Raw genomic sequence first — 16,383 nt, forward strand, 5'->3', positions numbered from 1 at the left:
TACGTCACTTGTATCCAGACTACAGACACTGATTGCATCATCGTTATCATGATCCTGAGAACTCTTCTTCCTCTTTTTCTACAATAAGCAAGAAATCAAAATACTGATTACAAAAAACCAAACAGGAATTTATACAAGTGCCATATTCACATTTGTATTCTATTTCTTTTCTGTTTATTCAGGTAATTGCCCCCAAATACTTAGATATAGGCCCCCTTTTACAAAGGCGTTTTAGCATGCGCGTAGATTTAGCACGCACTAAATGCTAACGCGTCCACAGACTTATAATGGGCATGTTAGCGTTTAGCACACGCTAAAATGGCGAACGCAAAATATAGGTAGAATTCATAATTCAGAAGCAAGATCAGATGAAAATGAGTAGATCAAACACAATATGAAATGTATTAAAAAATAATTAATTAGAAAAAAAGACAAGCATTTTTCCTATAAACTGTAGTAGTATTATAATAGGGTTTTATAGATATAATTAGTTTAACTGCCAATCACAATCCCCACAGATAATACCAAGGTCATATTGAACTAGTGATCTTCAGAAAGCATGGCTTGGTCAACAGCAGTCACACAAAGCTGTTTAAGGAAGCGATGAGAGGTGCAAATACTTACAAGTTTCAAGACAAAACTAGACATAATTTTGCTTTGAAAATTCAGGCCATGCATGTCCCAATGTAGACAGTTTGAAAATTGTCCTCATTTCTTCCTTTATCATTTTTCCCTTCACCACCGCTTTTTGTATCATCTTCTGACGAATGAATGACATATAGCAAGGAAGGAATTGCTAGGTTATTCCTTTCTGCCATATTTTATCAAGGTTATAGTGTCACCTCTTACTGTAAGGCCCCGATTCTATAAACGGAATCCAAATTTTAGGCGCCTGTCAGCATGGTTGTCAATCAACTGCTATGCACCATTTATAGAATGGTACCGGGAGGCATTAAAATCCTTAGCCCCACTCCATTTAGGCCCTAACCATGCTTCAGTGTAGAAGTCTACCTCAAAGCGGTAGGCATCTACCAGCAAATTCATTTTTTAAATTGTTTTTTAATTTGCTTTCAAATTATCAGCACCGATTAATCCGATTTTAAAAAATTAAGGGGCCCTTTTATTAATAATAATAATAATAATAACTTTATTTCTTCTATACCACCATAATCTTACGACTTCTAGGCAGTTCACAGTGAAGAGAGCTGGACAGTCAGCGAATTACAGAATACAAATGGCGAGGATGATACAGTACAGTCAGTGAATTACAGATTACAATTAGTAAAATACAATACGATACAATACAGTTAGTACAGTACACGTATTTCTCAAGTTATCAGCATGGAGTTAATCATTTAGATCTGGTAACTGGTTAGGAGATAAATCTGTTGAATAGTGCTGTCTTAATTTCTTTCCGAAATGAGATGTAGGTCAGCCTAGCTCTGTTGATGTAGTTGCCCAGCCAGGTCTGCTGTTTGCTAGCTTGAGACTTCAAAGTTCTGTCCATAAAGGACCTGTATTTGCAATCAATGATCCTTGGGTAGGCAAAAAGATTGGAGTTTCTGGTTGTCCTAACCGCTAACCATTTTAGCTAAATGCTAAGGTGCCCATAGAATATAATGGATGCCTTAGCATTAGCGTGCGCTAAATCGGTTAGCACGCCTTAATAAAAGGACTTATAGATATGAACGAATTAATGCAGAATGTAAGGGATTTAGTGAGGTTTTTAATAAAGTTTGGAGCCCATTGACTAAATTTGTAAAAATATAATAATGTATATTTATCATATCTTTCCTTTGGTTCATTTATCTTTACACATCCGGGGTGGGGGGGGGGGGGGGGTTGGAAGGTAGGGAATAAATATTGATAGCGACACTTGGGTAACTTTATTCTTCATTTGTATTATATATTAGGATATATTCTGCTATTATTATATGTAAGAAACTTAAATTATTGAATAATATCTATGTTACCTGTACGGGTATTAGTGTAATATATGTAATACCTATTGTTCTTTCATTTGTATGACACTGTTTTTGATTAAAAGTCAATAAAGATTAAAAAAAAAATATATAAGGACTCCTAAATTAGGTGACAAGGCGGTGGCTCCTGTAGAAAATCGCGCCTCCATGAAAGATAGGTGCTGGAAATGTAGGCCAGGGTTTTCCGGGCCTACATTTTTGGCACCCATCTTTGTGTGAATCACACCTATGTAGGTGATTTAGGCTGCTTAATGTCACTTTTGGCGTTAGCCATGCCCAGGGTGGTGTTAGGCAGTCTAAAATGCCAATGTAGGCGCGATTCCAATGCGTATTATTTAGGCGCCAGTAGGTGCTTTAACGGTGCATTTTTTTGCTATTTTAAACGGCATTTGTTAATTAACTTAGGCGCCTAGAAGTTCCCCCTGAGTGCCATTTACTGAATTATGGCCTTAGTGCCACTTCTATAATGGCATCTTGTTGCCAAGATTCGGTTATAGAATCCTAGCATAACACTGGCATTGGCGTGCTCATGTTTAGGCAAGCCCACGTATGCCATGTGAATGGCAGGCGAAAGACTTCTTGCCTAAGTGAGTCACATGAAGCATGTAATTTATAGTTTGCCGGGACAGGAGACAACTTATAGTCAAGTCAACCTTTTTCCTTCCTTTTTTTTGGGGGGGAAAGGGTACTTCGACATCTATTCAGATTGTCTTATATTCGAGTATATACAGTAAACATTCATACCGCCTGTAATTTAGAACTGATTTTAAGTTAGCAGATCCTGTTCTAATATACTGGCGGACCTGAACATTGCAATTCTGATTTGTACATCCTTTCTAAAAAGTACCACTAAACTTTAATTCAAACCACAAAAGTTCAAAACCTCAAACTTTTAACCAAAAGATATATAAACCAGCAGTCTATCGCTACACTGTTAAATCAAGCTTCCTTATTTATACAAACGCAGCACTGGAGGGGACTGCACGCCATTGAAAACTCTGCCAGAGTTCTACATTTTTTATGGGGAGGGAGGTACTGTTGTAACTCGTCTGCAAGTCTGATTTTGAAAAAGACACTGCACTTGTTATCTGGGTTATTAATAGCTGAACAACTGTTTCATGTAAAAAAAAAAAAAAAATCATTTACATGATGGAAAAAGTTTGCAGGTTTTACACATGAATAATTTTTACATAAAGGCACTGGTGCTGCAGAAGATAATTTTCATGCTTAAAAGTCCTTTCCTGAAAGTACTCAATTGGTGATTTTCTGAGAAACATGCCTTGGGTCCTTACAGGTATCCACAAACTCAAGATATAATAGCATTATTAAACTGCAGTAAATTCACCAAATGTACTTATCAGAAGCTGTTAATTTCAAGCATTAGAGAAGCACAAATACAGATAAAACTTTTAATAACTAGTGGTGCCCTATAATACAGATTTATAATTTCTCTTTTAATATTGTTTTTTGTTTTGTTTGGTTTTTTTTTGTTTCTGTTCCTTTCTTGGTCTCTCTTCCTCCCTTATTGTGGAATAGGAGGAAGATACTTCAGATTTATGTTGCCTAATATGGTACGTGTGTGAAATACTTTTTTTTAAAAAAATTCTTGTTTCAGCTTTATAATTGAAAATGCAATAAAAAAAAGGTAAAAGTTAAAATTAGCTCACAGTCAATACTCAACAAAGATTATAGCCTTCAAACTGAAAAAAAAAATTGGTGTGGTATATCTATTTTACAAAACAAAAAAAATTGACCGGGAGAATCCACAGAGAAAAAAATCTAAGAGAAACCAAAGAAACACTGTGGAGAGACAATGTTCCTGAAATGGACTTTGTTCAAAATGCATAAATGTATAGCAATCCACATACACACCTTGAGAACCTAGTCCGCTGGGAGCACTGGATCCAACACGGTCCGTGTTTCGACAAACGTGTCTTCCTCAGGGATCCCTGCTAGTCCTAGGCTGGAGGATAAGTGGAATTGCATAGAAGCTCTGCATAAAACGCGCTTCAGTGACCAAATGAAAAAACCTTTTGCATTTTGAATAAAGTCCATTACAGGAACATCGTCTCTCCACAGTGTTTCTTTGGTTTCTCTTGTATCTATTTTACAACCATTTTAAAATAAAAGTATAGGTATCACAGAATGCATAACTAGGAAAAATAGTGCTTGAAAACTGGATCAAATACAAAGCAAGCTGAAAAGAATAGGTTTCTCTCTTCTACCAACAAAAATGTTCTTTAAGGGAATTTCACCTTAGGAGGAGACATCAAAGATCATTTTAAGAATAAATGATTAAAAAGCATAGCTTAATTAATTCTTATGCATGACTTAAAGGACAACCCTTTTTCTTGAGACCCCACCCCCCAAAATATTATACTTCTGCATCTTTACTGGCCTCTGTAAATATTCCTCTTAATCATATTGGCTAGGAATATGCATTTGGTAGGACACATTCAGTGCAATAGCACACCTTTTATTTAGAGAATGTAACAGATTTAAATTATCCTACAAATTAATACATAGCCATATATTGGCACACATGAAAAAAGTTTCACAAATGTTAAATTTTGTTGGTTAACCTGCATCTGTAAAATGAATTGAAAGAACAGCCCAAAAATTATTTCCCAAAATAAGTCAAAATAGTTTTGCCAGTGCACGTTCCTAATATTGGTTACCTTTCTCCCTGATCGTGAAAACCTTTTATCAATGTAGTATTTTCTAGTGCTGAAGGCCTTGCCAAACAAAGACAACAGGATCCATTTCATTTAAAGAGATCATATGTCCTATTTCATTTTTCATATTCGTTGACTTACCTGAGGATGCACAAAAAAACAGCAGCACACCATGAGGCACTTTACAACTATACTCCACTCAGCTGTGTAAAAACCAGCACTTCGTAAATCTCAATGTAACATTAAACACCATAGCACACCAGGAGCATATGGCTTCCTCTTGCTTACCCTAGGAACTCCCACCCTGCTTAGCTCAAGCTCATAACAGGAAGTATCAGAACTGCAGTTATCTCTGCCAGAAGTATCAGAAGCCCCAGATTGGCCACTCAGATTAACTCTCTACCTTTCTGTGGGTTTTCAGATGAATCTTTTTGCACAATTGTAACATACTTGATAACAAGCTCATTACATCCTTTTGAGCAAGTATATTGCAGGCATAAACTTATCGTTGGACTTAATATGTACTAATCAGTTTTAATAAACATTAACATGCTTTAATATATATTAACCTGCATTCCTGAATTTAACACACTAAGGGGGTCTTTTACTAAAGATTAGTAGTGCATGCGATCTGCCACAGGATCCATTTAAATGCTATGGGCTCTGCTGAAGATAACATGTGCTAATTATTAATAAGATCCCTTAAATAAATAAGTCTCAGTATCTTAATAGGGTCTAGTTCATCAATATTTGCTTAACTTAAATTAATACATGTTATAACATGTTAATAAATCTAATATGATACAGATTTAGATGCAAATCTATTTCCTGAATACACAGGCAGTTCCTGGTTTAACAACGCCCAACTTATATCAGACTTGTACTTACGAACTGGGGTTCTGCTTCACCCTTCCTGTCCCAATGCGCCCCTCTTCCTCCCTTCCGTGTCTCAACGCACCCCTCTTCTTCCCAATGTGCCCCTCGTCCTCCTTCTCACATGCCTCCCTCCTGCGGGTGTTACCTCCTCTGGCTGGCTCCCTCCTCCCTGCCATATTTCTGTTCTCAAAGCTACAGCCGCGGGTCCTGCACGCAGCCCACAGCTGATAACGGAAGCATTCCCTCTCTGCTATAATGGAATGTGGGCACCTAAACGCTGTTATTTGAACTAATGCTCTACATTTTGGCACCCAAATTTGGGTGGCCTCTATCGAGTTGCCCCCTAAGTGATTTATTTATGAAAATAAAACAATAGCAACTCTATACAGACAATAGCCACATCATATGAAATCACATACTCTTTTTTTTTACATGTTAGGGAAGTTCTGTAACATATGCAGCTAATGCAAAACAGGGCTGTCAAAGCCAATGGGCAGAGAGTCAAGGGCAGTGCAGCTGCAAAGTCTTAAAAGACAATGTCCTAAACAATGGAATGTGTTGATTGAGGGAATGGGCATTGGCTATCTCAGGAAACCCAGCTCTGCCAGATTCAGGTTTAGCTAGTCCAGCAAAGGACTGGATTAACTTTTTTTTTCCTTTTTAACTTATTTATGTTAAATCTACATAGTCCAGGCTCACGCCACTGGAAAGAAAAATGTTTCTGCTCCCTTTGGCCATGTTAAGGACCATTCCTATTACGAGATTCTTATGGATCAAGAATACTAATATTTGGGGGACAATTATATGTAGTATAAAGATGAAAATTATAAATGATAATTTCAAAAGGAGCAGAGGAGTGGCCTAGTGGTTAAAGTTGCTGCCTCAGCACCCTGAGGTTCTGAGTTCAATTTCAGCCTGCTCCCTGTGACTCTGGGCAAGTTATTTAACTCTCTTTGCCCCAGGTACCATAGTTAGATTATGAGCCTGCCAGGACAGATAGGGAAAATACGTAAGAGTACTATTCAATGCATTGTAAACCGCTTTGGGTGAATCTCTTCATGAAAAGGCAGTTAATAAGTCCCAATAAATAAACAAAAGGGCACCGATTCTCACACCTAAATCATGTTAAAAATAAGGGACAGGCGTGTTCTGCAGGACTCCAAGGAACCTGCCTGTCTCTAGCAATTGAAAATACAATATTGAGACAGCACCCACTCACCCTCATCTACCGGCAACAATGCAGTTGGAGGACTCCCGCTCAGCTTAGAGGGGTGATGTTTCACGATCACTGTTCTCCAGGGCACTTGCCTATCCCTAATGATTGGAAACATAAATTGGAAGCAACAGCCCCCACGTGCAGCAATGGAGTTGGAGGACTCCCACTCAGCTTAGAAGACATAGTGCCTTGGCTCTTACTGGGTGTCTCTATTTAATGCTCTGTGGAGCATGGTTGGAGTCCATTCTACAATGGAACCTGGGCACCCAAGTTCCATTATAGAATGCTAATATAAGCCAGTATCAGTGTTCCTAACAATTTACACACCACAGTTGCACTAACCATAGACTTGGCTAATCCTGGGCACCTAAATGTGGCAGAGACAAGCATAACTTACAGTATTCTATAAGTTGCATGCATAACTGGCAGCCCTGCCCATACATTCAACCCCTTCTATTTATGAGTTATATAAATTACACATGCTGTTACAGAATAGTATCTAGCCACTCTGATGGTACTTTCATGAGTAAGTATTCAGTATATCCTTTATGAGTGTAAGTACTAATATGGATTACAGTCTGTTCTTGTTATTTGTAGTAGTACAGCTCCCAAAAATGTTTGTGAACCATGAAATCACAAACAACAAACCAGAGGTTAGATTACAGCAGTACACCTTATGCCTCAACACAGTGGAAAGTGAACAACTACTCTATGCTTTAGTCCTTTACCGCATGGACTACTGCGATGCCCTATTCAATGGTCTGACGGCAAACAACATACATCTCCAGGAAGGATTCCTCAGCTTTAGGAAAGCAATAAACACATAGCTCTTCACCTAACTCCCCTGCCCATGACCAATGGATTACAAAAAAGTGTATATTAGTACATTACTAGATCCCAGTATGCATCACGTAAGAAAAAAACTGGTATTGAAACATCTTCCACTGTAATTATGGCAAATTTAACCTGTAACTGTGCATTATATATATTGGTATTAGATCTCTAATGTGCGTCTAGTTAGGATAAAAACTTGTATTGAAAAACTTATACTATTGAGGATAACTATAGCAAATTTTAACCTCTGAACTCTATTTTATGTGTGTTGGTATTAGACGCCTAGTATGTATAGAATTAGGACACAGCTTGTATCATAAAATTGTACTGTTAACTGTCATATTGTAACCTGTTAGTTGTATTTTATGATTGTTTAACCTGTAACCCATTCTGAGCTCCTTAGGGAAAACAGGGCTAGTTTCTTGAATGGAACAGCATTTGGAGTGCCTATAGATGCTTATATTTCACTTTCAGGATGTTTGGGGGCCATATCTGGAAGCAAATGCCAGACCATGAAATGAAAGCAAAGAAAGCTGTTTTTGGAAGGGCAAGTCCTAAGAACATAAGCAGCGCCTCCGCTGGGTCAGACCAGAGGTCCATCGTGCCCAGCAGCCCGCACACGCAGTGGCCCAACAGGTCCAGGACCTGTGCAGTGATCCTCTATCTATACCCCTCTATCCCCTTTTCCAGCAGGAAATTGTCCAATCCTTTCTTGAACCCCAGTACCGTACTCTGCCCTATTATGCTCTCTGGAAGCACATTGGCTAAGGCTCTTAACATTTGCATCTCCTCTTCCTATAGGCTAAGGCTCTTTGCACCTGCATTGTGATGTCATAGAGCTTTATGGTTTTAGAAACCTAGAAACATGATGGCAGATAAAGGCCAAATGGTCCATCCGCAGCATCCACTATCTCCTCCTCTCCCATAAGAACATAAGCAATGCCTCTGCTGGGTCAGACCTGAGGTCCATCGTGCCCAGCAGTCCGCTCACGCGGCGGCCCAACAGGTCTCGGACCTGTGCAGAAATCCTCTATTTATACCGCGAATCTGTGAACACAGTGGCATGACTGGGAAATATTGGTTGCAATGGACGCAACTGTAAATACACGCAATCGCACATCGGGAACATATAAATAACGAGAGCAGACTATATGTAAATGTGGGTGCCTACATTACAGAATTGCCCCCTGAAAAAGGACGCACAGAGCGCTATTCTATAAACAGTGCAATGTGTTGGACACCGTCTATACCGCCCACATCTTTAGTGACCTCCCTTCCCATGGTAATGCCCTTTTCAAGTTGCAAGATGTGCGTGTAAAACCAAATTGTCAATTGACACCAATAAATGATTGTTAACAACCCATTACTGGTGCTAATTGGCTCATCAGCCTGGTTGCATGTGCATTTTCAGAAACACGCACAGTTTTGTGCCTGGAAACTTGCACACCATGTATCTAACTTGTCCCTCATCCTAATTTTGACCCTGTAGCCACCTGCTTTTTTGAGCACCTCCCTTTAGAAGCATAGTAAAACAAGACTTCTACATTTAGATCTGAAGGGGTAGATTTAGGTTCCTAACTTCTAAAGTTATGTTCCTAAACTTTATGAAAATTGACTCCCTACAGCTTTTACTTGGAACCTGAGAAAGAGGCTCTTCACAGATGCCTCTCCTCCTGCTGTGAATTACTTAAGAAGTACATTTTACAAGTTCCCATAAGCCCTCCAATCCTCTCTATGAAGAAGGGCTCAAGCGTCCTTCATACTTACAGAAAGCTCGGACTACACATTATTTGGACAGTATTAATTCTTAACAAAAATTGAATAGAAAAAAACCTAGAGAATAAACTTCAGCTTCAACTAAATGAAGTTTACTGGATTCAAAGTCTGAGAAAGGAGGAGATAGGAAGGTCCTTTAAGTCAGATTTCCTGGTAGCCTTTGGAGATTTCCGTATACCACATCCTGGAGACTATAACATATAAACAATTAACTTTGTGTTGATCCTTAAGTGGCATAATGCAAACAGTTTAACAAAAAAGCATTACTCTTAAAAGTAAAAAAAGAAATGATTAATTCTAGTTTGATATAGTAAAACTCAAAGTACATTTTTCTTGAACAGATTAAACTTGAATTCCATCAATAAACTACTTATGAAAGCCAGGCTCAGTGCCTTCTTTATGCAAATCATACTACAGATTTTTCGCACTTAGGGCCAGATTCAGTAAATGGTGCCCAAAGATCCGCGCTAAGATAGTATTCTTCAAACGGTGTTCTGCATAAAGCAGGGATTTTCAAAGTCCCTCCTTGAGGGCCGCAATCCAGTCGGGTTTTCAGGATTTCCCAAATGACTATGCATTGAAAGCAGTGCATGCACATAGATCTCATGCATATTCATTGGGGAAATCCTGAAAACCCAACTGGATTGCGGCCCTCAAGGAGGGACTTTGAGATCCCTGGCATAAAGTGATTTGTACAGAATACTAGCTTAGCACACATTTTGGCCCTAATTCTATAAACAGCTCCTAGGCATTGAGCCCAATTATCAATCATCTGCTAAGCGCCATTATAGAATCATGCCTAGCAGTACCTAAGTGGTCTTAGGTCAGGGGTATCAAAGTCCCTCCTTGAGGGCCGCAATCCAGTCGGGTTTTCAGGATCTCCCCAATGAATATGCATGAGATCTATTTGCATGCACTGCTTTCAATGCATATTCATTGGGGAAATCCTGAAAACCCGACTGGATTGCGGCCCTCAAGGAGGGACTTTGAGATCCGTCTTAGGTGCTAGTAAACATTGAAACCTTAGCCACACTCCCGTTTATGCTAGGGTTTTCTTGGCCTCAGTGCACCTAAGTCAAACCACACCCAGAATCCACCCAAACCATGCCTAATTTCTGGTAGGTGCCTTGGAGTAGATGCCTACCAAGTTAGGCATCTATCAGGTGATTAGTTTCTGAATTGCCAATCTAGGTGCCAAACTTCAGGCACTGTTTATAGAATCTGGGCCTTTGTGCCTAACTAGGGCATGAACACTTATATCAACCAAAAGCTGATATAAATACTCCCACCCAAGCATTCTATAACACGGTGTATAATTTACATTACATTACATTACATTAGGGATTTCTATTCCGCCATTACCTTGCGGTTCAAAGCGGCTTACAAAAGATTAATAAAATGGGGGTTACAATGGGAGAACTATTGATTAACTAGAGAGGTAAGTAGTAGATCTTTTAACATTTCTCGGGTTGTTAAGGGTAAGGCGGCTTACAAAAGAATTAAAAGGGGGTAACAATGGAAGCACAATAGTTGTTACTATTGAAGTAAAGAGTGGATCAATTGTCAATTCTAGAGTTATTAAGAGTACGTGATGTTATGGTTTCTTCAGGAATTTCTTGAAAAGTATTGTTTTTATGTCTTTTCTGAATGTCTTGTAGTCTGAGTTGGTCGTCAGAAGGATGGAGATCTGGTTGTCCAGTCTTGCGGCTTATGGGAACGCTCCTGACCCTCTTTGAGAGCCTGTGAGCGCATGAAATGCAGCCATTTTAAATGTCTATATACCTAGTCCTGTTCACCCTGATGAAGCTTTTGGCAAAATGCTGGCCATCGGCAATCACAGCCCTGCACTCTACTGGGCCTGCATATAAGAGCTGTACCTATTGCTCAGCTATTGTGTGCAGGTGCCAGGCACGTTCCTCCCCCCTTGTACTGTGGATACTTAACACAAACAGCATGCATATCATTTGCATACTATTTGTGTTAAGCATCGCCTGGTAAATTAAAATTGCCAGTGTTTTCTGGGCAATGCTGGGACTTCTGAGCATCAGGACTTAAAACTGGGCATTCCCAGGAGCTACAAATTTAGGACAATTAAAAATCAATTTTTAGTGAATACATATTTTAAAAAGAAACACTTTTACAAATTTTATGAAAACCCCCATAATTGAGCAAAGCCCTAATTTTAACTGGTAGCTGATTCCACCACTTAACAGCTTGGTATTGGAAAGTGACAACACAAATTTATATACAAAGCCTTTTGGACTAGGATATGGTAACCCTGGGAATCGTTTTGCTGCTTTCAACCTATTACTGTCATAATAAAATCAGATTCTACATATAAGCTGGAGCATCACCATGTATTATAAGAAAAACAGAAACACACAATTTAAAGATAGACCTTGGTTCCACAGGCAGCCAGTGTCATTTGAAAAATAACAGTTTTACTCATATCTTGATTTTGAGATAAAATCAATCTGGCTGCCATATTTTGCAACATTTGGAGTTTGCTTTGCAATCTATATACATCACCCCCTCGTCCTCTGAACCACCTGCCCTAGTCTCGTGAGCCCTCAGATTTTCTCTGCTTTTTTCTGCACTCCATTTCACAAGGGATGAGAAAACAAGAGCCTTCTGGTTTCTTGCGGGTGTGGTGGCCCTCCGGCCCTTTGTGTCTGGGCGGTTCTCGAAGGCTCTCTGCAGGTGAAGGTGAAACACTCTCCTAAGGGTTGAGGGGGGAAGAAAGGAAGTCCGCCTTCGAGGACCTATGCTCAGCCAGTGCTTGACCCTGGGAGCTGGCTGTCTAAATCCAGGCCCAGGGCTTGCGTCCACGAGTGCATGCTAGATGGCATTCTGGGTTTGAAGGAAGTCTTTTTTCTTTCTCGTTTGCTGCACTTTCCTCAGCAACTTTCCTGTACTTCAACAGACGCCTAGGAGTATCTAAAAACAGCTTAGGCCTTTTCAGTGCCGCTATAAGCCCAGAGTGAAAAGGGGTGTTTTTGAAGGAGTGGTTAGGGCAGGAAGTAGGCAGGATGTGGGCTGATCCTAGACATAATCATCCTGCAGCGATAATCGAAAGTTCAACGAGACTTCCTAGATGGAACTTATATGTTGTGATTTAGGCAATTTAAAAATAAAAACGTACATACCTGCCTTCAGAACATCAGCACCTGGCATAGGAAAGCCTAGTAGAGCTTTACAGAGGTCGCTTAAGTAGTCTGGGGGGTGGTCTAGTCCAGTGTTTTTCAACCTTTTTTGGGCAAAGGCACACTTGTTTCATGAAAAAAATCACGAGGCACACCACCATTAGAAAATGTTAAAAAATTTAACTCTCTGCCTATATTGACTATATATAAAGTAATTCTCTTGAATAGGAATCAAATAAACACAAAGAAAGTATTTTATAATTACTTTATTATGAAATAAAAATTATAAAATACTTTATTCAGTGCGAAACCTGGGCCTGTTTGGCTGAACACAAAGCTGATATTCTGGCTGGAATGGAAGAAAGACACACACGTAGCTCTTCGTCAACAGCTCTCAGTCTCTCTCTGTATTTGGTTTTTATAGCATACAAAAATAGACAAATATACCCTCCATCCTTTTTATTAAACCACAATAGCAGTTTTTAGCGCAGGGAGCTGCGCTGAATGCCCAGCACTGCTCTTGACGCTCATAGGCTCCCTGCGCTAAAAACCACTATTGCGGTTTAGTAAAAGGGGACCATATTGTAAAATATAGACAGCAGATATAAATTCAGAACTGTGCATAGTAAGTGAAGGGAAGTTTTCATCTCTGGGAATTTACCCAGTTAACTATTAAGTTATTTGGGCAAATTCCTTTGAAAACTGTGGTAATACTGCCTCCACTTTGCTAAATTTAAAATAAAATCATTTTTCCTACCTTGTCTGGTGATTTCTGGTTGCACTTTCTTCTTCTGACTGTGCATCCAATCTTTCTTCCCTTCTATCAGCCTGTATGCTTTCTCTCCTCCACACCTCATTCCCTCCCCCAACTTTTTCTTCCTCTCTCCCTGACCTTTCTTTCTTTTTTTCTGTTTCTCTTCTTTCCTTCTGTTTCCCTGCCTGCCCCCTTTCTTTCTTTCTCCCAGCCTCCTGTCCAGCAGTAACTCTCTTCCCTTCCTCCCCTCCCAGCAGCATCTCTCCGTCTCCCTCTCCAGTAGCAGCTGTCCCTTTTTTTTCCTTGCCCAGCAGCTTCCCAGATTCCTTTCCCTCCTCCCCTCCCAGAAGCATCTCTCCTTCTTCTCCCTCTCCAGTAGCAGCTGTCCCTTTTTTTATCTTGCCCAGCAGCTTCCCAGATTCCTTTCCCTCCTCCCCTCCCAGAAGCATCTCTCCGTCTCCTTCTCCCTCTCCAGTAGCAGCTGTCCCTTTTTTTCCTAGCCCAGCAGCTTCCCAGATTCCTTTCCCTCCTCCCCTCCCAGAAGCATCTCTCCTTCTTCTCCTTCTCCAGTAGCAGCTGTCCCTTTTTTTCCTTGCCCAGCAGCTTCCCAGATTCCTTTCCCTCCTCCCCTCCCAGAAGCATCTCTCCTTCTTCTCCCTCTCCAGTAGCAGCTGTCCCTTTTTTTCCTTGCCCAGCAGCTTCCCAGATTCCTTTCCCTCCTCCCCTCCCAGAAGCATCTCTCCTTCTTCTCCCTCTCCAGTAGCAGCTGTCCTTTTTTTTCCTGGCCCAGCAGCTTCCCAGATTCCTTTCCCTCCTCCCCTCCCAGATGCATCTCTCCTTCTCCTTCTCCCTCTCCAGTAGCAGCTGTCCCTTTTTTTTCCTGGCCCAGCAGCTTCCCAGATTCCTTTCCCTCCTCCCCTCCCAGAAGCATCTCTCCTTCTTCTCCTTATCCAGTAGCAGCTGTCCCTTTTTTTCCTTGCCCAGCAGCTTCCCAGATTCCTTTCCCTCCTCCCCTCCCAGAAGCATCTCTCCTTCTTCTCCCTCTCCAGTAGCAGCTGTCCCTTTTTTTCCTTGCCCAGCAGCTTCCCAGATTCCTTTCCCTCCTCCCCTCCCAGAAGCATCTCTCCTTCTTCTCCCTCTCCAGTAGCAGCTGTCCCTTTTTTTCCTGGCCCAGCAGCTTCCCAGATTCCTTTCCCTCCTCCCCTCCCAGATGCATCTCTCCTTCTCCTTCTCCCTCTCCAGTAGCAGCTGTCCCTTTTTTTTCCTGGCCCAGCAGCTTCCCAGATTCCTTTCCCTCCTCCCCTCCCAGAAGCATCTCTCCTTCTCCCTTTCCAGTAGCAGCTGTCCCTTTTTTCCCCTGCCCAGCAGCTTCCCAGACTCTGATAGTGGTTTTCTCCCCTCCCAGCAGCTCTTCTTACTTCCCAGCGCAGCGATTCACGAAGGCAGCCTCGGGTCCTTTGTTGGGTCGCGCCGCCTCTGAGGAAAGAGGAAGTTGCATCATCAGAGGCAGCCGCGACTCAGCAAAAGCCCCGAGGCTGCCTTCGTGAATCGCTGCGCTGGGAAGTAAAGGAGAGCTGCAGAGAGGGGAGAAAGCCACTGTCGGAGGCTCCCCAAGATCTCTCCGGCCCAGCGCACGCTTCCGATGCTGATCTTGCCGGTCCTGCGCGGACCGGCAGGAAGTTCAAATGAGTCAATCTTGCCGGTCCTGCGCGGACCGGCAAAAATTTCCTGCGGCCGGTTGAAGAACTATGGATTAGATCGCCAAGACAAAGTGAGTCCTGGGTGATCGACTCACTTTGCCTTGGCGAGCTACTGGCGCCCCTGCCTCGGGCCCCCTGTAAGCTCCGGGCCCGGCGGCCCTGCGGCACACCAGGCAACATCTCGCGGCACACTAGTGTGCCGCGGAACAGCGGTTGAAAAACACTGGTCTAGTCAACCATAGAGAGGAGGACCCAGGCCCATAAGCCACTCTAACCACTACATTTATGGTGAAAAATGTGCACCCCCCAGAACCCTATTGTACTGCCATATAGGTGGCACCTGCAGTCATAAGGGCTATTGGGGTTATAGATAGGTGGGTTTAGTAGGTTTTGGGGGTATTTTGGGGGGCTCACCATGACCTATAAGGGAGTTGTGGTGAGATGTTTATGTGGCACCCTTTTTGTGAAGTTCACAGAAGTGCCCTGTAAGGTGCCCCACTACTGTGTTGCCATATCTGGGTGGCCAGTCCATCACTATGCTAGTCCCTCCTACATCTAAAAGATATTTTTCTAAGCGTTTTAGGCTTGAACGATTTTTTGGAAGAGAATGGGGTATAAAGATACTGTAGATGACTTAGCAGTCTGGACGATCAAACAGCTAGATGTGCAAGTAGACGATTCTAGAAAAAAACCCCCACCATTTTGGACGTATTTTTTGAGAATGGATTTTGGACATTGCTCACTCTGGACGACTTGTGACTTAGGCCCAAAACAGACTTAGATGGGTTGTTGTTTTTTTATTATACTGCTATATATATATAAATTAAAAAAAAAAAAAAATTATGCTGCTCTCTCTCTTTCTATATATATATATATAATTTTTTTTATTGTAAAAGTTGAGGTCACTCTTCAAACTGATTTAATCAGCCAGCCATAGCTCCTGCCTGACTGGTTAAATCACCTGTTTGGGGCTACTCGCTAATTTTCAGCAGCACTTATCAGTAACTGGTTGGTGCCACTGAAAAATGCTTATTTTGGGGGTGTTCTGAGGGTGAAGTCGCATTTGGCTGGTCAAGTAGCATAGCTCAAGCACCAATGCCAAAAGCACTTTAGATCGCCATTTCACCATGCTGTGTATATTTAATTAATTGAACACTTAACATTGTCTCCTGAGAAGACCAAAGAAGTCTTACAAGATTTCCTCTCAGATAACCCAGTTTTAATGCACTCAGGATCTTACACATCATCATCAAAATTTTGAATCTACGTATCTTCTGTAATGGGGGCCAATAATAGCCAATGCCTCTCCCACTTCGCTGGTTTGTCAAAAGCTTTGGTGCCAAATTCTGTACTACCTGAAATTTCTTAATTCTTTTTCTGGAAACTCAATGTAATCCAAGATGCTTATCTCTCAACTGTTTTAATGG

At 41.3% G+C, this 16,383-nt stretch overlaps 1 protein-coding gene across 1 annotated transcript in view; it reads right to left on the reverse strand.

The window, feature by feature from the left end:
- The window catches only part of ARHGEF3 (Rho guanine nucleotide exchange factor 3), a 208,846-nt gene that overhangs the window by 109,347 nt on the left and 83,116 nt on the right, over positions 1 to 16,383 (reverse strand). The window contains exon 3 of the mRNA XM_033926553.1: positions 4 to 78. Coding sequence (XP_033782444.1) covers positions 4 to 78 — 75 coding nt within the window. The remainder of the gene's footprint in view (positions 1 to 3; positions 79 to 16,383) is intronic.

Source organism: Geotrypetes seraphini, chromosome 17, assembly GCF_902459505.1.
Source record: "Geotrypetes seraphini chromosome 17, aGeoSer1.1, whole genome shotgun sequence".
Classification (NCBI taxonomy): domain Eukaryota; kingdom Metazoa; phylum Chordata; class Amphibia; order Gymnophiona; family Dermophiidae; genus Geotrypetes; species Geotrypetes seraphini.